At 37.1% G+C, this 23,926-nt stretch overlaps 1 protein-coding gene across 1 annotated transcript in view; it reads left to right on the plus strand.

Moving 5' to 3' along the window:
- The window catches only part of GABRB1 (gamma-aminobutyric acid type A receptor subunit beta1), a 462,527-nt gene that overhangs the window by 322,382 nt on the left and 116,219 nt on the right, over positions 1-23,926 (plus strand). Inside the window, exon 5 of the mRNA XM_051842511.3 lies at positions 14,790-14,872. Coding sequence (XP_051698471.1) covers positions 14,790-14,872 — 83 coding nt within the window. The remainder of the gene's footprint in view (positions 1-14,789; positions 14,873-23,926) is intronic.

The raw sequence follows: 23,926 nt of genomic DNA on the forward strand, positions 1-23,926 counted from the left end.
TCATGAATTACCCTGGCCCAAAAGAAATGAATAATAGTGGGCTCATTTACTCCACATTTGTTATATAGCTAATTACCTGAAAATGGCTGCCTCTGATTGCATTGAGAAGAGTTGTTTATGTTCAGTACAAAGTCTACAGAATAGATGTAAAAAAGGAAGTAGAGGCCGGCACCATGGCTCACTGGGCTAATTCTCTGCCTGTAGCGCCAGCACCCCAGGTTCTAGTCCTGGTCAGGGCGCCAGATTCTGTCCCCATTGCTCCCTCCAGTCCAGCTCTCTGCTGTGGCCCAGGAAGGCAGTGAAGGATGGCCCCAGTGCTTGGGCTGTGTACCCGCATGGGAGACCAGGGGAAAGCACCTGGCTTCAGGCTTCAGATCGGTACAGTACGCCAGCTGTAGCAGCCTTTTGAGGGGTGAACCAAGGGAAGGAAGTCCTTTCTCTCTGTCTCTCTCACTGTCTAACTCTGCCTGTAAAAAAAAAAAAAAGAAAGAAAGAAAGAAAGAAACCTGGAATCAATTTATTTTTATTTTTTTTAAACTTTTATTTAATGAATATAAATTTCCAAAGTACAGTTTATGGATTACAATGGCTTCCCCCCCAATAACATCCCTCCCACCCGCAACCCTCCCCTTTCCCACTCCCTCTCCCCTTCCATTCACATCAAGATTCATTTTCATTTCTCTTTATATACAGTTCAGTTTAGCATACATTAAGTAAAGATTTCAACAGTTTGCTCCCACACAGAAACATAAAGTGAAAAATACTGTTTGAGTACTAGTTATAGCATTAAATCTCAATGTACAGCACATTAAGGACAGAGATCCTACATGAGGAGTAAGTGCACAGTGACTCCTGTTGTTGACTTAACAAATTGACACTCTTGTTTATGGCATCAGTAATCAACCTAGGCTCTTGTCATGAGCTGCCAAGGCTATGGAAGCCCCCTGAGTTCACTGACTCTGATAATTTTTAGACAAGGCCATGGTCAAAGTGGAAGTTCTTTCCTCCCTTCAGAGAAAGGTACCTCCTTCTTTGATGACCCATTCTTTCCACTGGGATCTCACTTGCAGAGATCTTTCATTTAGGTGGTTTGTTTTTTTTTTTTGTTTTTGGTTTTGGTTTTTTTTGTTGTTGTTGTTGTTGTTTTTTTTTTTTTTTTTTTTTTTTTTTTTTTTGCCAGAGTGTCTTGGCTTTCCAAGCCTGAAATACTCTCCTGGGCTTTTCAGCCAGAGCCGCATGCCTTAAGGGCTTATCCTGAGGCCAGAGTGCTGTTTAGGACCTCTGCCATTCTATGGGAATCATTTTTTTTTTTAAATGAAGTGGTGTGACATAAGGATCCAATTTGATTCTTCTGATTATGGATATCCAATTTCTCCAAAATGATTTGTTGAGACTGTATTTTTTCCCGACGTGTGTAGTTGAGACCTTTGTTGGAAATCAATTGACTACATGTACATGGTTTCCTTTCTGGGCTTTTTATTCTGTTCCATTGGACAATGAGTCTTTTTATACAAGTACCATAAGTACTGTGCTGTTTCAATTACTGTCATTATATGGTATAGTTTGAAATCATATAGTGTGATAACTTCAGTTTTGTTCTGTTCTCTAATTATGGCTTGACAATTTAGGGGGTGTTGTGGTTCCTTGTGAATTTTAGTACTTTTTTATATTAGTGAATGTAGTGATTAATAATATTATATTTTACATTACAGAAACACTGAAAGTAATTTCAAGTGTTTTCATCAAATAAAAATGATAATTATTTGAGGTAATGGATGAGTTAATTAGCTTGATTTGATTATTTCACATTGTATTCAAAAATTGTAAAATCAATCTGTACCCCATATATATGTGTGTGTGTGTGTGTGTGTATAAAACACAATGATTTGTCAAATGGCAACTCAAAATTAAAACAACCACAATAACTAAGTTAAAATGTTTATTTTAAAATAATTAATTTTAAAAAGAAGAATAGTGTGAAATGCTATTCATTCAAGGTAACTTTTTCAAAGCATTGCCAAAAGAATATGTAATGGTGTTCATCAGTAGACGTGTGGTTAAGTTAATAGGGCAGAATTTCGAGTAACTATTACAATTGTATTCACAGAGGATACCAAAGACTTAAGAAAATCTTTATGAATAGTCTAAACAAAACAGCAAATGGAATCATTACATACAGTATAATTTCAACTTTGTTAAACAATGTATTTAGAAGAAAGAAAATTAATAATAAAACTATAGTAAGGAGATTATGAATCCTTTTTATTTCCTTACCTATAATTTTATGTATTTCCTTAACTATAATTTTATGTATTATCATATGCTTTAGTATAGCCATGTATTTAATGATATAATTTACTTGTATTAGAAATCATACATATATTTATTTATAGAAACATAGTTTGAAAATAATAACTACAGTTAATTGAGTACATACTACGTACCACACATTGAAATGTATGTACACATAATAACCCTCTTCTCTTTCTCTGTTCCACAATGAATCTCACCTATGGATGATCAGTATTACCTGTGGAACATCACAAACCTAGGTTACGGCACTTTTGTCCGAGTTGCCACCAACTGAATAAGTGTAGGGTTGAGCTTTCTTTTTTTTCAAACTTGAGTGATTTTCATGATTTCTTGATAGTGTAAACACTTCTCCAACATTACATATTTGGATTTCAAAAATAGTAGCAAAGATAATAGTCCCAAATAAGAGGAAAACATATGCTATTTTATAAAACAAATAGACAGTGGCTCTATATTCCATCTTCTGATACCTAAAAGTGTTAAATAAACAAGTAAACAAAAGAAGAATTATGATAGTATGTATGTGGATTTACTTATAACTGCTGTAGCAAGTGTTCACAGTATTGGTGGATTTCCAGTTAAATCCAGTCCTTTTTATACTCATCATTGATTGGGTAAGTTACTAATAACTAAATGTACAGTGACGAATATGATAAGATAAATTCTTAATTTTTTTGTTTTACTGCTTGTGGGAGAAATTTTACCAGACCAAATTTCCTCTATTAGAGTCATCTGGCCTAAATGTGATAACTACAGATATCTTAACTCTTGAGTCTACTATATCAGAATTTAAATACAGCCTATGTAAACTTGGATATATATATATATATATATATATGTGTGTGTGTGTGTGTGTCTTAATCTGTCAGTTTCCTTACCTTTAGTATCAGGATGTAAATAACATCTACATAATAAGGCTATTACTGCATGTGTGGTAGTCAGAATTATGGTCCCCAACCCCTAAAATATCCATGCCCTTATTCTGTAAATGTATTACCCTTGAAGGCAACAAAGACTTTGCAGAAGTGATTAAGTTAGGATTTTGATAAAAAGAGATTATCCAGGATTACATATATGGGTTGAATATAATCACAAATGTCCTTTTAAAGGAAAACTAAGGGAGTAGGAGTGTTTTGAGGACAGAAACAGAGATTTGAGCAATGTGATTTGAAGATAGAAGGAAGGATCCATGAACCATGGAAGGCAGTCTCTAGAAGCTGGAAGAGGCAAGAAAGAACACATCTCTTCTTAGACCTTTATTTTAGGATCTCTGGCCTCCAGAATTGTAACAAAATGAATTTGTGTTGTTTTAAACCACTAAATTTCTTTTTTTTTTTTTTTTTTGACAGGCAGAGTTAGACAGTGAGAGAGAGAGAGAGAGAGACAGAGAGAAAGGTCTTCCTTTCCTTGGTTCACCACCCAAATGGCTGCCACAGCCGGCGCGCTGTGTAGACCCGAAGCCAGGAGCCAGGTGCTTCCTCCTGGTCTCCCATCCAGGTGCAGGGCCCAAGCACTTGGGCCATCCTCCTCTGCCTTCCCGGGTCACAGCAGAGAGCTGGACTGGAAGATGAACAACCGGGACAGAATCCAGCGCCCCAACCAGAACTAGAACCTGGGGTGCCAGCGCTGCAGACGGAGGATTAGCCAAGTGAGCCGCAGCGCCAGCCAAAACCACTAAATTTCTGATAATTTGTTTCAGCTGCAATAAGAGAATTCATAATACTAGCTCAAATTACCCCTTAAATCTCAGGAATCATAACTTATATGCAATCCGTTACTTGTGGAAGTGTAACATCTTCTGCAGGATTGCTGAGGCATCCCAAAGGGTTTACATAATTTGGTAATCTCTGGCTTTGAAGGTCTATGCTCATTGACTGGGTATAGTGAAGACCAACTGGCTTAGTAAGCAGTATTTATAGAATACTATCACTGGCAAGATGTGGAATTTGGCTCCTTTCCATGCATCCTTCCAAGTATAAAGCAAGGCTTTATGATATGTATGTGTACACATCCGTGCTTAATGTATGGTTGCACTGGGGGAAAACATATTATCATAACAAGGCAAAAAACCTTAAAATTATTATCAAATATATTCTTAAACATTTTTATCACTCCATCTTTTCTTTCTGCATACCTAAATCTTTTGTAAAGCCTAACACAGCCATTTATGCACTTTTGTATCCTTGTCATTGATTTCTCATGCTCTCAGTATTTCTCCTTCAAATATCAAGGTATTTTCCTAAACAGACTGACCTATCTACTTCTAAATAAAATTTGGGGTGAAGTATGAAGATAACAGACATTCATTTCATATTGTTGCAGTGAGCCTTCAGTAAGTATAAGCTGAAAAAAATCGTGTATTCATTAGTAATGCCTGACACTAACCCATCTACCTTCTCATTAGTTGCATTGGGTGATACCTAACATGGATTAACGGGTGCAGCCTGGGCCCAAATGCCCTTCACTGATACTGATTTCAACCTTTAACTGTTATTTGTTGTCAGTCTCACCAACCACAGGGATGTGAATAGAAATTAGCAATTTTAAGAATTTTCTTCTTTTCTTTGTAATATTTCCTTCAAACACATCCTAATAAGTTGTGCAATTACATTCTACAGAGATTAAAATTTGGGCAGTTCTTCCCTATAAAACTGAAGGCTATAGGAAAATCTCAACCATACATTCACAATTTTTTGATTTGTTGAATTTCACATCCTTATTTGTAAATGTATACTTTCCGTGTATTTATGTGTACATACTCTTGAGTATGTGTGTAAATATATACCTATATTTTAAACCACTTATGGGTCAGGACTTCCTAGATTGTGTTTTGTCACCCATGAGAATCATGCTGTCCTCAACCATCAAATATTCATAATAAAAGATGATGATGATTCTTAGGGTCAACAACCATACAACCTAAGCCTTAGTAAGTAAATGCTACAACAACATAATTCGTATCCATTCCAGAGTATCATGGGAACATATTTTCTAACTAATAGCCCATTATAGTGTTTTGACCTAACCTTCAAAATGTCAATAAATTGGATTATAATGTAAGCCATTCTAAATGTCTTTGAAAAAAAAAAAAGAGACAGATGAATGTTTTACTGTCAGGAATTCACCTCTGGAAAATCTGTCTTCAGAAGAACAGTTAATGCTTTTGCCTTTAGCTGATTCTACCCTGTTGTACTTTCATTTGCTATTAGCCAATAATAATATTTTCACACACTTGGAATTAATACCTTGCACATGAAAAGTTTAAAAACACTGCAGAAAACAATCCAATCTTCAGTCCCTCAACCCATCTAGCTCAGTGATTGTTGGTACTTTTGATTCCATAAAAAATAATTATAAATGCCTGCTTCAGCCACAGTATGAGTACATTTCCATGTAGATGTGTTAATTAATTTTAGAGGTGACTAACTACTGCTGAGCAAGTGAATTAGGCAGGGGGAACAAATAAAAACTTGGGGACAAATCATTCTTAGAAATGTTCTTTGCCTCTTCTCATCCAAAAGACAGAACAAATGAGCAGAATTCTCAGGAACATTTCTCGTGTCATTGGGGATCCAGTGAATTCTTGCTGAGCAATTGTTTTTCCTTCCCAGGAGCTCATGTATTCAGTTAACTTAGCTATATGTTACTATAATCTATACTAGTGAGATGTCAGATCCTTCAATCATCAAGGTGATGAGAACTCTGTGATTCAAATTTCCACAGGCTAACACATGGATTTGTGAGTTTATGCTTGTACTGGGGAGTTTCAGAATCTCAATGACCTCTCCCTTCTCAAGGACCCTGGTGGGTTTCTGCTGAATATATTTGTACTTATTGGGTCTTATTCAACCCTTACTAATTTTTGGAGAATTGGCACACCTAATCCATATTAGGCCAGTGACTTCCTTTGGGTAGTGAGAAATGTGGAACAGACACATCCCAAAATGGAAACTGTTTCACTAATGTCAGTGCTCTCCAGAAAAGGGAAACTCCCACAGCTCAAGTTCTGGAACTACTGATTTCTTCCTTTTTTGGGTTGTCATGATTATTCAATGCATTTTGATATCATAATGGATTTGGAAGCGAAAGAAGTCAACTGGCTCAGGTGAATTTAGCTGAGGAAGCACTGAGTAATGGTCAAGCTTTGGTACGAAGTTTGGTTTCTCACAATGATTTCAGTTGTATGTCTTTTATCTATTATTTATATATAGTATATATATTGTATGTAATATGATATCTATTATTTTATCTAAATTCAGTTATGCTTTCTAGAAGTTGTAGATATTTTATTACAACTGTAGTACCCATCCACATGAGACATTCATTATTCATTTTATAGACAATACTTTGTTAGGTTTATAAACCACTTTGTTTATAAAAACTCTGGAGTTGTGAGAACTCCAGAGTCTCACAACTTGGGAATCAGTGTTTCAGTATAATATTTCAATGCATGCTCTAGTTTGGAGATAAAATGGTTAACTAGTAAGAGTACATGTGGGCAGGCACCGGGGCTCAATAGGCTAATCCTCTGCCTGCGGCACCGGCACCCCGGGTTCTAGTCCTGGTCGGGGTGCCGGATTCTGTCCCTGTTGCTCCTCTTCCAGTCAAGCTCTCTGCTGTGGCCCAGGAATGCAGTGGAGGATGGCCCAAGTGCTTGGGTCCTGCACCTGCATGGGAGACCAGGAAAAGCACCTGGCTCCTGGCTTTGAATCAGCGCGGTGCGCCAGTCACAGTGCGCCGGCCGCAGCAGCCATTGGAGGGGGAACCAACAGAAAAGGAAGACCTTTCTCTCTGTCTCTCCCTCTCACTGTCCACTCTGTCTGTCAAAAAAAAAAAAAAAAAAAGAGTACATGTGGTTGAAATGTGGGTGATCAAGATACTAGTTGTGCTGCCAGGTTACTTATGCAGAACATGCAGCACCAAGTAATATCATCATTAAGCACCTTTAAAGATCAACCACCTGTGATTGTTCCTGAACTATTTGTAAAGGTGTCATTGATTATATATGTTGTTTCTTGGCAGAAATATTGGGAGATTTTTGTTGTTGTCATCTTTCAAAATTAGGATAACTCTTGCTTGAGAATGTGAGATTCAAAAGACAAGTACTTGGGGCAGGTTGAAATACCACTTGGGACACCCGCTTTCAATATCAGAGTGTCTGTTCAAGTCTTACCTACGCTGCTTCTGATCCAGTTCCTTGTTAATGTGCCTGGGAAGAATAGATGATGGCTCAAGTACTTTATTCTGCCCCTATGTGGAAGACTCAGAGTTCCTGGCTCCTGACTTTAGTCTGACACAGTCCCAGCTGTTGCAAGCCATCTGGGAAGGGAACCAGTAGATGGATTCTTGGTATATTCTTTCTCTCTCTCTCTCTTTGTAATTCTGCCTTTCCAACAAATAAATCTTAAAAAAAATTCAGTCTACTTTTAAAACAAAGTAGTCAGTTTTTTTATGATTTTCTCAATACTATTGAAATAAAATACAAAAAACGCTGCAGAGGGGCATTTAAGAATCCCGCTTCCCATGTTGAATCATTCTCTCGCTTTTTGATTCTATCAGTTAGTGTTAGCGGACACTGGTCTTGTTTGTGTGATCCCTTTGACTCTTAGACCTATCACTTGGACTAGTGAGATGGCATTGGTACATGCCGCCTTGATGGGATTGTATTGGAATCCCCTGGCACGATTCTAACTCTTGCAGTTGTTTTTCCTGCCCATTGTTGTGGTGATACCTGCAATCTCAGGATACTTGAGCAGGAGCAGGAGTCCAAATGTCAGTGTGGTACTCGTTGTTTCTGTCCCCGCACTAAACACATCCAATATGGTAATGATCAAGTGGTCCATGGTAAATTCAGACTCTTTTTCGTGATTTTCTTAGCAAAGATGCGTTAGAATTACATGATAAGGCAAAATCATTAGAGATAATACAAAATAACTCGCTATAACAGAAGAATTTAACAAATTAACCCAGGGAGTAGAGACTGGTATAGCTGAATCACTAGGACTCATTCAATATGCTAAAATATAATTATATTTACAAAGTTCAAAAATCCTTCTGACTAGTCATTGTTTCACTCAGAGTCAATCAGTTCCCCTTAGTATCTTCCAAACATGTGTTTCTATGATGTCGCTCACTGTTACTCACCGTCTATGTGGCCTGCTCTTTGCTATTCTATCCTGTGCACATTTCTCTTCTGGGCCTCCAGACCCTCTCACCTCCAACTACATCACTGTTCCCAACTTCACACATCATTACACCCACCACTGATCTTCAGCTAAATCCAGATAACCTCTGAAAATTCTACACACTTCACCATGGTGCTTATTATCCCCTGGACTCATTTTATTGTCCTTGATGACTTCATCCAGAAATTCCTCAACACTTACCTCTCTGTGGAGATTTCCTATAATTTTTTTAAAGTAAGCCTTCCTAGATCCCTAGTCATGCCTATGTTCACTCATTTGTTGCATGTTTAATATTGGGAAGTATTTTTATGCAATGATATGCTATCATCATTCTACAAAGTATGTAAGTGTGTATATATGTGTTATAATTTGTCCCCAAATAAACAGCCACCTTTAACATGGTTGATAAAAAAAGATATTAATATTCATCATAAGCTCTGCTTTCAAATTTGTTTTCCCAATAATATAAATATCAATAATTGAACTTATAAGGTGATTTTGTCACAGCAAATTATGAACTTTCATTTATTTCATTTGTATTTTATATAGTGATGTTCCCTACAAGATTTAATTTAGGTAAAGGTTTCCAAGGGGGAAAAAATGTTTGAAAACACTACTGTAGCAAGTTAATTCTTCTTTTCTTTTTCCTTGGCATGATTGACATTTTGGAACAGATAATTTTTCATTATTCTATCATATGCATTGTGGGATGTTTAGCAGCATCTCTGGCCTCCACCTACTAGATGCCATTATCAACCCTCCAGCCTCAGCATGACAATCAAGATGTCTTCAGATACTGCCACATGTTCCCTGCAACACAAAATCATCCGTGACTGAGAAGTATTAGCCAGGCCGGTGGATTAGAGAGCTCTACTTCAGTGATTCCCAGAGAATATTCACGTCTTCATATTTCTTTATTCATAAGCAGCTGTTAAAGAATATAGTAGACAGATGAATTTTTAAAAGATTTTTAAATATTTACAGTGTTGTTTTATTTATTTAGAATACTGTGCACTATAAAAATAATGTTACAGAATCGTATTTTGAGAAACAAAAGATAATCTTTCCCAACTCTGGACTCCTGATTCCAGCTTCCTGCTAATGCAGATCCTGGGAAGCAATGGGTTGACTTATGGGGTGGGGCCTTTCCTGCCACCCACATGGGAAACCTGGATTCAGTTCCCAGCTCAGTCCTTTGCCACTAATCCACCACCACCATCACCACTGCATGCATTTGGAGAATAAAACTGTGGCTGAGTGCATTCTCTCTCTCTCTCTCTCTCTCTCTCTCTCTCTCTCTCACACACACACACACACACACAAGCATTTCAACTATTTATTTAGTAAAATGTGTTAAAAGATATTCATGATACATTTTTGAGTTAATAAATTAACCTATATGATCCTGAAAGCAGGCGGTGGTAAAGAATCTAGTCAAATTCTTTGATTGCTACATTCTGGAAGTTAAAAAGCTTTCAAATTTTTTCATAAAACACTTTGAAAAAAATTTAATTAAACATTAAAACTCCCTTTGCTCTTGCCTAATGCTCAAATAAATCCAATTAAATTGATCAGTGTCCTGACTAGGAAAGGCTCCAAAGGAAGTGTCCAAATGTTCACAGCTGTGAACTTTCATCTTTTGTAAAGAAACCAAAGAGAAATTGGAAAGGGCCAGGTTTTTTCCCAATAGTACTTTAAAATAAAAACACTGTTGGGAAAGTTGCCTATATTCCACTTAACCTAACACAAATGACCAAATCCATAGCTTGTCTTGGCTGCCTCAAAAATGTTCTATCTGATAGATATTTACAGATTCTTCAAATATGTGAGAGTGTTTCAAAAAGTTCATGAAAAAATAGAATTAAAAGATATGTTTATTCTGGTGTGAAAAAATTCTATATCCATACATGATTTTTTCATAACAAATTTTCTATGAATGTTTTAAAGACTAATCATATATTATATATGCATTGAAAGGCTACCACAAAACACACCAACCACCTAAGTTTGGGAAAAGTTTTATTGTCCCAGGCGGAGGGGGTTGGTGAGGAACCCTACAGGCTGCCTCCTGTGCACTAGAGAACAGCAGCCTATACTAGGAGGACAGGCCATTATAGCTTAGCAGAAATAAGGAAGCAAGCACAGTACATTCCATTCGGTGGGGTGAAGGCAACACATATGGTTGGGCCATTTGCTCACCTTATTTCTGGCAAACCAGGCGGGGCTTAAGAAACTGAAACTTATTTCAAAGGATGGAAACTGAGCCAGTGCCCAAGATGGTAACTGAGGCTTAAGTTGGCACCGCAGATAAGATGGTACCATTTCATTAACATGCATAGCATACACTAGTATATATGTACAATATATACTGTATGTATATATGCATATACACTATACTGAAATAAATAGACTTGTATGCATATCTGTATCTTCATTTGAAAAAATAAAAGGTAGGAAACAAAATGTGTGCTCACTAGAGGATGATTAGGAAAATAAGTTATGGTATTTCCAAACAACTGAACACATTGTATAATATTTTTTAAGATAGCTTATCACTTACTAGTTTAGAACCAAATCCAAGATGAATTGTTAAAGAAAATAAGCAATATGCAGAACAGTTGTAGGCAGCTGTCTAGGAGATTTTCTCCCTAAGAAGACATAGCCGTGCTTCAACCTGCAGAGTATTTCTAAAAAATTTCAAGTGTTGTTAACTCCTGATGATTAAAATAGAAAGAAAACTTATTCTTGAATTTGAATATTTTGAATCATTTATGTTATTATCATACTTTGCAGCAGAGGACTGTTTAATTTTTTAAGATAGTTTGTCAGAGGCAGGCATTTAACCCAGAAGTTGAGACTCAAGTAAAAATGTTGCCCCTAAGATTGGAGTATCTGCGCTAGATACCTGGCTCCAGCTTCTGATTCCCACTTCTTACTAATGTGTTCCATGGGAGGCAGCAATAATGGTTCGAATGATTTGATTCTTGGCACTCACATGGGAGACCTGGATTGACTTCCTAGATCCCAGCTTCATATCCAGTCCCAGTCATTGCGAGCATTTGAGAGATGAACCAGCAAATGGGGGTGTGCTCTCTCTTTCTGTGTGTGTGTGTGTGTGAGAGAGAGGGAGAGAGAGAGAGAGAGAGACTTTCTGCCTCTCAAATAAATATTTTGATAATTATTTTGTTAATTACAACATAATACCAGAGTTTTGCAGGATTGGACATGTGAATTTCAGTTTCTCTCAGATTGCCCAGTACAGGAAACCATCATAAGCAAGAGAAAATGGAGTCATCGAAAATTCAAATGAGATATCTAGAATAAGAGCCCTAGAGTTTGGATAAACACATAATGTCTACCATAGCTTGCAAAAATGGTGTAAACTTCAATCCTGGAGCTGTGTTTCTTCTCTGCTTATATGCCACCTGCTGAGGATAAATGGGCCTTGGTTCCAGATATGAATGTGACAAATGTCTAATAATAGACACATACTCGTGACACACGAGTCACAGAAGGCTGACTTTATTGTTGTTGCGTTAGGGTGTAGAACAAGAAGCATGCATAATCTAGATTCATCCTAGTCAAACCTCTGTAGATATTGACAGAGACATTGCTAAGACGTTCTTGCACATAGGGGAAAGCATAAGATAATAACAACCAAAATGATGACCATCAGTAAGGAGTATAATTATGTACAGGGCACTGGACTGAGAGCTGTGTGTACATTATCTATTTTAATCCTGAGAGGTATCCTACATAGTAGGTACTTGATTAATGAGGAGACTGAGCATCATGGAAATAATTCAAGTTCACACCACGAGTATGCAGTAAAGTAAAACTGAAGTCCTATCTGCATACCTTCAAAATTTTAACAGCTTTCTTGTGATATCGTAGACATATTGCTATTGTGGCAGTTAGTCAGTTACGCTAATTATGAATGTAATCTAATCAATAAAATACTAGCAAACTAAATTCAACAGCAGATCAAAAGGATCATACACCATGACAAAGCGAGATTTATTCTTAGGACGCAGGGATGTTTCAACAAGTCAAATTAATCAATGCAATATACCCCATTAACATAATTAGAGAAAATTATGTGATCACCTTACTAGATGCAGAAAAAGCATTTGGCAAAATTCAAGATTTTTTCATTATATAAGATCTCAAAAAAATAGGCAGAGATGAACTTACCTTAATAGATTAACAAGTTGGACCTAGCATTGTAATCAATAAGTCTTAAGATCATCCTTCAAATTGTTATAAAAATTCTATGGTAATAAAAACAATATGCTAATGATTTAAAACAGAATTGAGGAAACCCCCCCAATCCACATATTTACATCAACCAATCTTCAAAAAGGGCACCAAGAACACACAATGAGGAAAGGGTAGTAATCTCCTCAAAACCTACTGACACAAAAGGATACCCACTGACACAAAAAGGAATTGGATCATATCTTATACCATGCATCAAAACTAACTCAATATGGATTAAAGACTTAAGCATGAAAACTGAAACTATGAAACTAATAGCAGAAAAGAGGGAAATCTCTCGTCATCAATCTTCTCAATAACCATTTAGGTATGAAACCAGAAGCCCAGACAATAAAGGCAAAAAGTAGATAAGTGGTTTTGAATCACACTCAAAAGCTTCTGCACAGTAAAGGAAACAATCAACAAAATGAACAGGCAATCTATAAAATCGGAGAAAATATTTATAAATAATATATCTGGTAAAGGATTGCTGATCAAAATATGTAAGATCTCATACAATCCAATACCAAAAATATAATTAATTCAATTAAAATGTGGAATAGATTCAAAGAATACTTCTCAAAAGACAATACTCAGATGACCAAGAGGCATTTGAAAAGGTGCCTGGTGTCTGTAATGATCAGATAAATGCAAATGAAAACCACTGTGAGATGTCATCTCATACCTGTCAGCATGGTTAGTATCAAACAGACAGAAGATGAGAATTCATGGCAAGATTGTGGATAAAGAGGAAGTCTTACATACCATTGATGGAAATGTGAATTAGAACTTTGGCTATGCATGGGGGTCTCTGTTGTGATTCCTTGTGAATTTTATGATTGTTCTATTTATGTGAAAAAATCCGGTTGGGATTTTGATAAGGGTAGTTTTGATTCTATAGCTCCCTTTTGGGTTATGGTCATTTTGATAATATTATTGCTTCTATATTATGAGCATGGGAGGCATTCCATTTATTTTCTGTTTAACTTTTTTCTATCAATGTTTTATGATTCTTAATGTTTCTTTGTTTCATTCCTAAGTGTTTTTGCTATTTCTGCTAATATAAGTAGAGTATGTTCTTAATTTCCCTTTCAGTGAGTTTGTTTTGGTATATAGAAACACTACTTATTTTTGCATGTTGTAACTTGATTGTATACATTTATTATTTCTAATTTTTCATATGCAATCTTTGGAGTTTTCTATGTATATGATGATGCCATCTGCAGATGAGATAACTTTACTTCTTCCTTTCTGATTTGGAATGCCTTTTTTTTTCATTCTTGATTTCTCTGGCTGGAACATTCCATAAAAAAGTGAGAAAAGTGGGCATCTTTGACTTGTTCCAGACCTTAGAGAAGTTTTCAATTTTTCTGCATCTATTGATATGACCATCTGGTTTTATTTTGCTAATAATTGTGTATTACGTTGATGGATTTGCACATGACATTGATCCCAAAAAGGTTAGGTTGTATAATCCTTCTAATGTGTTTTTGAGTCAGTTTGCTAGTATTTTTATTGAGGATTCTCTCATCCATATTCACCAGGGCTTTTGGCCTGTAGTTTTCTTTACTTGTAGTGCCTTTGTCTAGTTTTGGAATCAGGGTGATGCTGATCTCATAAAATGAATGTGACAATTTTGTGTCTTATAGTTTTTGGAAGAATGTAAGAGGAGTCGATACTTGGTCTTCCTTGAATAACTGGTAGAATTGATTCATGGAACAATATGATTCTGGCCTTTCCTTTGTTAGAAAGTTTTTGATTATTGAATTAATCTTTGTTACTTAGTGGTATGGCCTGCATCCCTATTTCTTCTTGGTACATTTTAGTAAGTTGTGTATGTCTAGGAACTTATCCACTTCCATATGTATTTTCATGTTATTAATTTATTAGCATATTACATAATAGTCCCTTGTGATCTCAAAACATTTTTGAGCCCTTGTTTCTGCAATCTGGTAAATATATGTGGGGCTGGGAAGTCTAGAAATAAAATGTCACAAATTTTATGATGTATTTTTATCTCTCTTACTCTGATAGGATCACAACCACAGCTGCATGTATGATGGATCTCCGAAGATACCCTCTAGATGAACAAAACTGCACCCTGGAGATTGAAAGTTGTGAGTTACTTGGACAGGGATATGAGAAGGAGGGATGTTTGCGTGATCCATTTAAATTCAACCATTCACTAATTTCGCTGGTACTAAGGTATTCTTAACACAACCTTAACAGCTTTCCAAGGGGCTCATAGTTTAGGGAAATTTTCATTTGCTTTGGTGGCTCAAGGTCAGTTAAATAAAATTATATTTATAAAAATAATGGAAAAATCACTTATACTGCTCAACAATTTATAAACTCTCTTCCTTCGTGTGATCTTCCAGCTAAGTCTTTCCTTTTATATTTATTTGCATGCATTTCTTAAATATAACTAGGAACATAGTAATTCTTCCCACCATACCTGCCCTCCTATCCATACTCCTATCCCTCTTCTCTTCCCTCTCCTGTTCCCAGTCTTGTTTTTTACTAAGATCTATTTTCATTTAACTTTATACACAGAAAATTAAGTCTATTCTAGGTAAAGATTTCAGCACATTGTATGAGGAAGAAAAAGAAAGAAAACAAATTATTTGTAGACACTGGTCTTATTTATGTAATCCTTTTGACACTTAATCCTATGTTTTTGATCAATTATGAACTTAAACTGATCACTTTAACAAGTAAGATGGCATTGGTACATGCCACCTTGATGGGATTGAATTGGAATCCCCTGGCACACTTCTAGTTCTACCATTAGGGTTAAGTCTGAGTAAGCATGTACCTAACTGTACATCTTTTCCCTGTCTTATTCCCACTCTTATATTTAACAGGGATCATTTTTCAGTTAAATTTAAATGACTAAGAATAATTGTGTGGTAATTAAAGAGTTCAACCAATGGTATTAAGTAGAACAAAAAAACACTAAAAAAATAAAATAGTAAGTTGTTCCTAGACAGTCAGGACAAAGGGTGATCAAGTGATTATTTCTCATAGTATCTATTTCACTTCAACAGGTTTCCTTTTAAGTGCTCAGTTAGTTGTCACCAATCAGGGAGAACATATATTTGTTCCTTTGGGACTGGCTTAATTCACTCAGCATGATGTTTTTCAGATTCCTCCATTTTGTTGCAAATGACCGGCTTTCATTTTTTTTGACTGCTGTATAGTATTCTACAGAATACATACCCCATAATTTCTGTATCCAGTCTACTGTTGATGGGCATTTAGGATGATTCCATGTCTTAGCTATTGTGAATTGAGCTGCAATAAACATTGAGGTGCATACAGCTCTTTCATTTGCCATTTTAATTTCCTTTGGTTAAATTCCAAGGAGTGGGATGGCTGGGTTGAATGGTAGGGTTATATTCAGGTGTCTGAGGAATCTCCAGACTGACTTCCATAGTTTGCATTCCCACCAACCTTGGGTTAGTGTCCCTTTTTCCCCACATCCTGGCCAGCATCTATTGTTGGTAGATTTCTAAATGTGAGCCATTCTAACCGGGATGAGGTGAAACCTCATTGTGCTTTTGATTTGCATTTCCCTGATTGCTAGTGATCCTGAACATTTTTTCATGTGTCTGTTGGCCATTTGGATTTCCTCTTTTGAAAAATGTCTATTGAGGTCCTTGGCCCATCTCTTAAGTGGGTTGTTTGTTTTGATGTTGTGGAGTTTCTTGATCTTTTTGTAGATTCTGGTTATTAAACATTTATTGGTTGCATAGTTTGCAAATATTTTTTTTTCCATTCTGTCGGTTGCCTCTTCACTTTCCTGACTATATCTTTTGAAGTACAGAAACTTCTCAATTTGATGTAATCCCAAATGTTAATTTTGGCTTTGACTGCCTGTGCCTCTGGGGTATTTTCCAAGAAGTCTTTGCCAGTACCTATATCTTGCAGGGTTTCTTCAATGCTCTCTAATAATTTGATGGTGTTGGGTCGTAGATTTAAGTCTTTAATCCATGTTGAGTGAATTTTTGTGTAAGGTGAAAGGTAGGGGTCTTGCTTCATGCTTCTGCACGTGGAAATCCAGTTTTCCCAGCACTATTTATTGAATAGACTGTCCTTGTTCCAGGGACTGTTTTTGGATCCTTGGTCAAATATAAGTTGGCTGTAGAAGTTTGGATTGATTTCTGGTGTTTCTATTCTGTTCCATTGGCCTATCCATCTGTTTCTATACCAGTACCATGCTGTTTTGATTACAACTGCCCTGTAGTTTGCGCTGAAATCTGGTATTGTGATGCCTCCGTCTTTGTTTTTGTTGTACAAGATTGCTTTAGCTATTCGAGGTCTCTTGTATCTCCATATGAATTTCAGCATCATTTTTTTCAGATCTGAGAAGAAGGTCTTCGGTATCTTGATTGGTATTGCATTGAATGTATAAAGTGCTTTTGGGAGAATGGACATTTTGATGATATTGATTCTTCCAATCCATGAGCATGGAAGATTTTTCCATTTTTTTTGGTATCCTCTTCTATTTCTTTCTTTAAGGTTTTGTAATTTTCATCGTAGAGATCTTTAACGTCCTTGGTTAAGTTTATTCCAAGGTATTTGTTTGTTTTTGTAGCTATTGTGAATGGGATTGATCTTAGAAGTTCTTCCTCAGCCGTGGCATTGCCTGTGTATACAAAGGCTGTTGATTTTTGTGCATTGATTTTATATCCTGCTACTTTGCCAAACTATTCTGTGAGTTCCAATAGTCTCTTACTAGAGTTCTTTGGATCCCTAAATAAAGAATCATATCATCTGCAAAGAGGGATAGTTTGAGTTCTTCCTTCCCAATTTGTATCCCTTTCATTTCTTTTTCTTGCCTAATAGCTCTGGCTAGAACTTCCAGAGTTATATTGAATAGCAGTGGTGAGAGTGGGCATCCCTGTCTGGTACCAGATCTCAGTGGAAATGCTTCCAACTTTTCCCCATTCAATAGGATGTTGGCTGTGGGTTTTTCATAAATTGCTTTGATTGTATTGAGCAATGTTCCTTCCATAACCAGTTTGCTTAGAGTTTTCATCATGACAGGGTGTTATATTTTATAAAATGCTTTCTCTGCATCAATTGAGATAATCATGTGGTTTTTCTTCTGCAGTCTGTTAATGTGGTGTATCACGTTGATTGATTTGCGCACATTAAACCATCCCTGCATACCAGGGATAAATCCCACTTGGTCTGGGTGGATGATCTTTCTGATGTGTTGTTGCATTCTATTGGCCAGAATTTTACTGAGGATTTTTGCATCTATGTTCATCAGGGATATTGGTCTGTAATTCTCTTTCAATGCTGCATCATTTTCCGGCTTAGGAATTAAGGTGATGCTGGCTTCATAGAAAGAATTTGGGAGGACTCCCTCTTTTTTGATTGTTCTGAATAGTTTGAGAAGAATTGGAGTTAGTTCTTCTTTAAATGTCTGGTAGAATTCAGCGGTGAATCCATCTGGTCCTGGGCTTCTCTTTGTTGGGAGGGCCTTTATTACTGTTTCAATTTCTGTCTCAGTCATGGGTCTGTTTAGGTTTTCTATGTCTTCATGGTTCAATTTAGGTAGGTTGCATGTGTCCAGGAATCTATCCATTTCTGATAGGTTTCCCTGTTTGCTGGCATACAAGTCCTTGTAGTAATTTCTGATGATTCTTTTTATTTCTGTGGTGTCTGTTGTTACGTTTCCTTTTTCATCTCTGATTTTATTGATTTGGGTCTTTTCTTTTTTTATTTAGTTGGGTCAATGGGGTGTCAATTTTGTTTATTTTTTCAAAAAACCAGCTCCTCCTTTGGCTGATTTTTTGTAATTTTTTTTATTCAATCCTGTTGATTTATTCTCTGATTTTAATCATTTCTCTTCTCCTACTAGATTTGGGTCTGGTTTGCTGCAGATTTTCTAGATCCTTGAGATACATTGAGAGCTCATCTATTTGGTGCCTTTCCAATTTCTTGATGTAGGCACCTATTGATATAAACTTTCCTCTTAACACTGCTTTTGTTGTATCCCATAAGTTTTGGTATGTTGTGTTGTTATCCTCATTTACTTCCAGAAAGTTTCTGATTTCTCTTTTAATTTCTTCTATGACCCATTATTCATTCAGGAGCATGTTGTTCAGTCTCCATGTGTTTGCATATGCTCTAGGGATTCCTGAGTTGCTAATTTCCAACTTCATTCCTTTATGGTCTGAGAAGCTGCATCACATGATTCTAATTCTTTTGAATTTGCCGAGGCTTGCTTTTTGGCCTAGTATGTGGTCAATCCTAGAGAATGTTCTGTGTACTGCTGATAAGAATGTAAATGCTTTATGTGTAGGATGAAAAGTTCTGTAGATATCTGTTAGATCCATTTGGGCTACAGTGTCGTTTAAATCTACTGTCTCCTTGTTGATCTTCTGTCCTGTTGATCTGTCTATTTCTGAGAGTGGAGTATTGAAGTCCCCCAGTACTATTGTATTGGGGTCCAAGTCTCCCTTTAAGTCCTTTAACAAATCTTTTAAATAAACCAGTGCCCTTTAATTAGGTGCATATACATTTATAATGGTTACATCTTCCCGTTGAATTGATCCCTGAATCATTATATAGTGCCCCTCTTTGTTTCTCTTAAGAGTTTTTGTGGTAAAGTTTATGTTGTCCTCTATTAAGATGGCTACGCCCGCTCTTTTTTCATTTCTGTTGGCATGGTATATCTTTTTCCAGCCTTTCACTTTCAGTCTGTATGGATCTTTGTTGGTTAGATGTGTTTCTTGTAAGCAGCAAATAGATGGGTTTTGTTCCTTAACCCAATCAGCCAATCGGTGTCTTCTAACTGGACAGTTCAGGCCATTAATGTTCAATGTGACTATTGATAAGTGGTAACTTTGCCCTGCCATTTGCCAAAGATATTTTCTAATATATGTTTTGAACTTCCTGTGATCTTTTGCTGGGAGGTTTCCTTCCTTTACCTTCTTTCATATTGATGACCGTGTTTCTGTGTTTCTGTGTGTAACACATCTTTAAGCATCTTTTGCAGGGCTGGACAAGTGGCAACAAATTCTTTCAATTTCTGTTTGCTGTGAAAGGTCTTTATTTCACCTTCGTTCACAAATGATAGCTTTGCAGGATATAATATTCTGGGCTGGCAGTTTTTCTCTCTTAGTACCTGGGCTATATCTCACCATTCCCTCCTAGCTTGTAGGGTTTCTGATGAGAAGTCTGCTGTGAGTCTAATTGAAGATTCTCTGAAAGTAATCTGACGTTTCTCTCTTGCACATTTTAGGATCTTTTCTTTATGTTTCACTGTGGTGAGTTTAATTACAACGTGTTATAGTGAGGATCTCTTTTGGTCATGTTTACTAAGGGTTCTATGAGCTTCCTGTACTAGGATGTCTCTGTCCTTCTCCAAACCTGGGAAATTTTCTGCTATTATCTCATTAAAAAGGCATTCTAATCCTTTCTCCCTCTCCATGCCTTCAGGAACTCCTAGAACCTGAATGTTGGGTTTTTTAATAGTATCCTGCAGATTCCCCACAATACTTTTTAGATTTCTAATTTCCTCTCCTTTTCTTTGGCTTGACTGTATCCTTTCCTGTTCTCTGTCTTCTAAGTCTGATATTCTCTCTTCTGCCTCACCCATTCTGTTTTTAAGGCTCTCTAATGTGTTTGTAATTTGATCTATTGAATTCTTCATTTCATTATGATTTCTCGTCACTATCACAGTTTCATGTTCTACTAGTTGTTTCATTTCATTTTGATTCCTCCTTAATATTTCATTTTCGCAAGAAAGATTTTCTATCTTGTCCAGTAAGGGTTTCTGTAGTTCAAGAATTTGTTTTTGAGAACTTCTTAATGTTCTCATCAATTTTTTGAGATCCGCTTCTTTCATTTCTTCTATCTCATCATCTTCATAATCTTGAATTGGGGTGTCTTTTTCATTTTGGGGCATCATAGTGTCTTCCTTGTTCTTATTACCTCGGTTTTTGCATATGTTGTTTGGCATATTGGAGATATTTGGTTTCTTCACTGTGGTGTTTTTTCTTGTTACACTATGACTCTAGATTAAGTAGACTGTCTGTTTTTGATGGAGCCTTAGAGGCATGAGATGGGTGTGGCCTGAGAGCTCTGTTTGGTTCCTGAGGGTTAAGGGTGTGCCAAAGGTGACACTCCCAGGTTAGGCACGGTAAATCTCTCTCTCTCTCTCTCTCTCTTTCTTTCTTTCTTTCTTTTTTTATTCAAAAGGGAAGTAATTCCACACAGCTGAACAGAATTGGAGGTAGTTAGCAGGCAAATGATATACCCACAGGAGCCAGAGATCGGAAGCTCTTTCCCAAGGACCACACAGGGAATCTGTCCTGTCCTCAGTGTGGGCTCAAATTCTCCTGCAGTCTCCCATTGGGTTGCCAAGGTTACCGAATTGTAGCATCTCTGGAGAGTACTCACGTGAATTCTGTGAGTTCTCTCCCCCACCGTCTCTTTTTTCACAGTCTCAGTTCAGTAGCACCACACATTCACTAGGTCCTAATCTCCTGTTAATTCACCCACGTCCCCAGAGTTAGGTGTTTCTGCTAGGCTCAGGGCCGGTGCAGACCTGAGGTCACCCTGCTTATGACGTATGTCCAAGATGGCACCTGCTCTTTGTCTTGCTCACCTATGAGAGGTGAGCGGAGAGAAACTCGTGTCCGTATCGTTCACTTTTTTTTTTTCTCTCTCTCTCTCTTCTAGTTAGCCTAGTGAACTTTTACCCACGGGGTCGTTCCTTCTAGTCTCCTCTTTCTGCTTGCCTGCCGGTGTCTCGGGCTATTGAGGTTCAGCTCACCTTGCATTCCAGCACTGGTGTGTTGAGTCTGCTGCTGCTGTCCCAAACTGTGGGCTCCCATGCTCTCCACGCAGGTCCACCAAAGTCTTAACTCCAGAGGTTGATGTTTGCTCAAGTTTTACTGAGGCAGTTTGAGCTTCTTCAATTTTCCTCCTCCCCTTCCAGTGCTGGCGCACAGACTCTGCGGCTCCCGCGGCTCTGGCAGCTCAGGCAGCTCCCGCGGCTCGGCTTCCACGCGGTGGGCGACCTTGCTCTCCCCGTAGGTCCTCTGAGTCATAGCCACTAGATCTGGAAGAGTTTCCTCTGCAATTTTTTCCTGAGCCTTTTTCTGAGGCTACCTTAACTCCACTTTTATTAAACTATCTTTTCCCGGACTATCGGTGCGCACCCTCACTATTCTGCCATCTTGGCTCCGCCTTGCTTCTTCACTTTTCTAAGTGTTTCTTTTGCAGTGCAGAAGCTTCTCAGTTTGATATAATTCCATTTGTCAGTTATGGCTGTGATTGCCTGTGCCTCTGGGGTCTTTTTGAAGAACTCTTTTGTCTATACAAATGTTTTATAGGGTTTTCTCAATGTTGTATAATAATTTGATGATATCAGGTTATACATTAAGCTCTTTAGTCTATTTTGAGTGGACTTCAGTGAAATGTGCACAGTAGGAGGCTTCATGCCTCTGCATGTGGCAATCCACTTTTCCCAGCACCATTTGTTGAAGAGACTGTCCTTGCTACAGGGATTGATTTTAGCTCCTTTGTCAAAGATAAGTTGGTTGTAGATGCTTGCATTGATTTCTGGAATTTCTGTTCTGTTTCATTGGTCTATCCATCTGTTTTGTGGCACTACCAAGCTTTTTTGATTATAACTGCCCTGTACTGTATCTTGAAATCTGGTATTGTGTTGCCTCCCGCTTTGTTTTTGTTATATAAGATTGCTTTAGCTATTTGGGTTCTCCTGTGTTTCCACATGAATTTCAGCATTGCTTTTTTCTGAGAAGAATGTTCTTAGTATTTTGATTGGTATTGCATTGAATCTGTAAATTGCTTTTGGTAGTATGGACATTGGATTATATTGATTCTTCCAATGCATTAACTTGCCAGATTTTTATAATTTTGTATCTTCTTCTATTTCTTTCTTTAATGTTCTGTAATTCTCATCATATAGATCTTTGACATCTTTGGTTAAATTTATTCCCAGGTATTTGAATTTTTAGGTAACTACTATGAATGGGATTGATCTTAGAAATTCTCTCTCAGCCATGATATTGTCTATGTATATAAAGGCTGTTGATTCTTGAGTGTTGATTTTATATCCTGCTACTTTACCAAACTCTTCTATGAGTCCGGGAGTCTCTTGATGGAGTCTTTTGGATCCATATACATAGAATTATGTTTGACTTCCTTAGTTCTCAATTTGTATCCCTTTGACTTATTTTTCTTGCCTAATAGCTCTAGCTAAAACTTCTAGGATTATATTGAATAGCAATAGTGAGAGTGGGCATCCTTCTCTGGTTCTGGATCTCAGTGGGAATGCTTCCAACTTTTCCCCATTCAATATGATGCTGGCCATGTGTTTGTCATAAATTGCCTTGATTGTGTTGAGGAATGTTCCTTCTAAACCCAATTTATTTAGAGTTTTCATCATGAAAGGTGTTGTATTTTATCAAATGCTTTCTCTGTGTCTATTGAGATAATCATGGGGTATTTGTTCTTCAATTTGTTAATGTGACATATCACTTTGATTGATTTGTCAATGTTGGACCATCCTGCATATCAGAGATAAATCCCACTTGGTTCAGGTAATGATCTTTCTGAAGTGTTTTTGGGTTCGATTGGCTAGTATTTTGTTAAGGATTTTTGCATCTATGTTCATCAGGGAAATTGGTCTGTAGTTCTCTTTCCCTATTGTATCTTTTTTCATGTTTAGGAAAGAATTTGGGAGGAATCCTTCCTTTTCAATTGTTTTGAATAGCTTGAGAAGAATTGTAGGGGTGGGGTACATACAGTCTTTTTTTCTTTCTTCTTTTGTTTTCTTTCTTCCCATCTCTGCTATCTTAGCAGGTTCATGTAGAACTTTAAAAGCAGTTCACCAAGCTCTCCCTCCAGCTACGTCAGCAGTGTCATGGGCCCATGGATTCCCCTCTTACCTGGTTTGCCAGAGTAGGTGTCTTCCTCTCTGGATCCAAGCTTCTATTTTTTTCTGTTGTTTACTTGCTTCCTCAGCATAGGTCTGGTGCATTTCTGTTGCTCATGCTGGGTCTCCTGCTATGGTTTCCCCAGAGTTCTATTCTACAAGTGTATTTTTACCCTTTTTAAACATTAATTGCACCCTGTGTAAGTCAGACAATCCTGGCACTATTCTACTTTATTGGAACCCCAAA

This window comes from Oryctolagus cuniculus, chromosome 2 (assembly GCF_051225735.1).
Source record: "Oryctolagus cuniculus isolate XC-2025 breed Fujian yellow rabbit chromosome 2, ASM5122573v1, whole genome shotgun sequence".
NCBI lineage: Eukaryota > Metazoa > Chordata > Mammalia > Lagomorpha > Leporidae > Oryctolagus > Oryctolagus cuniculus.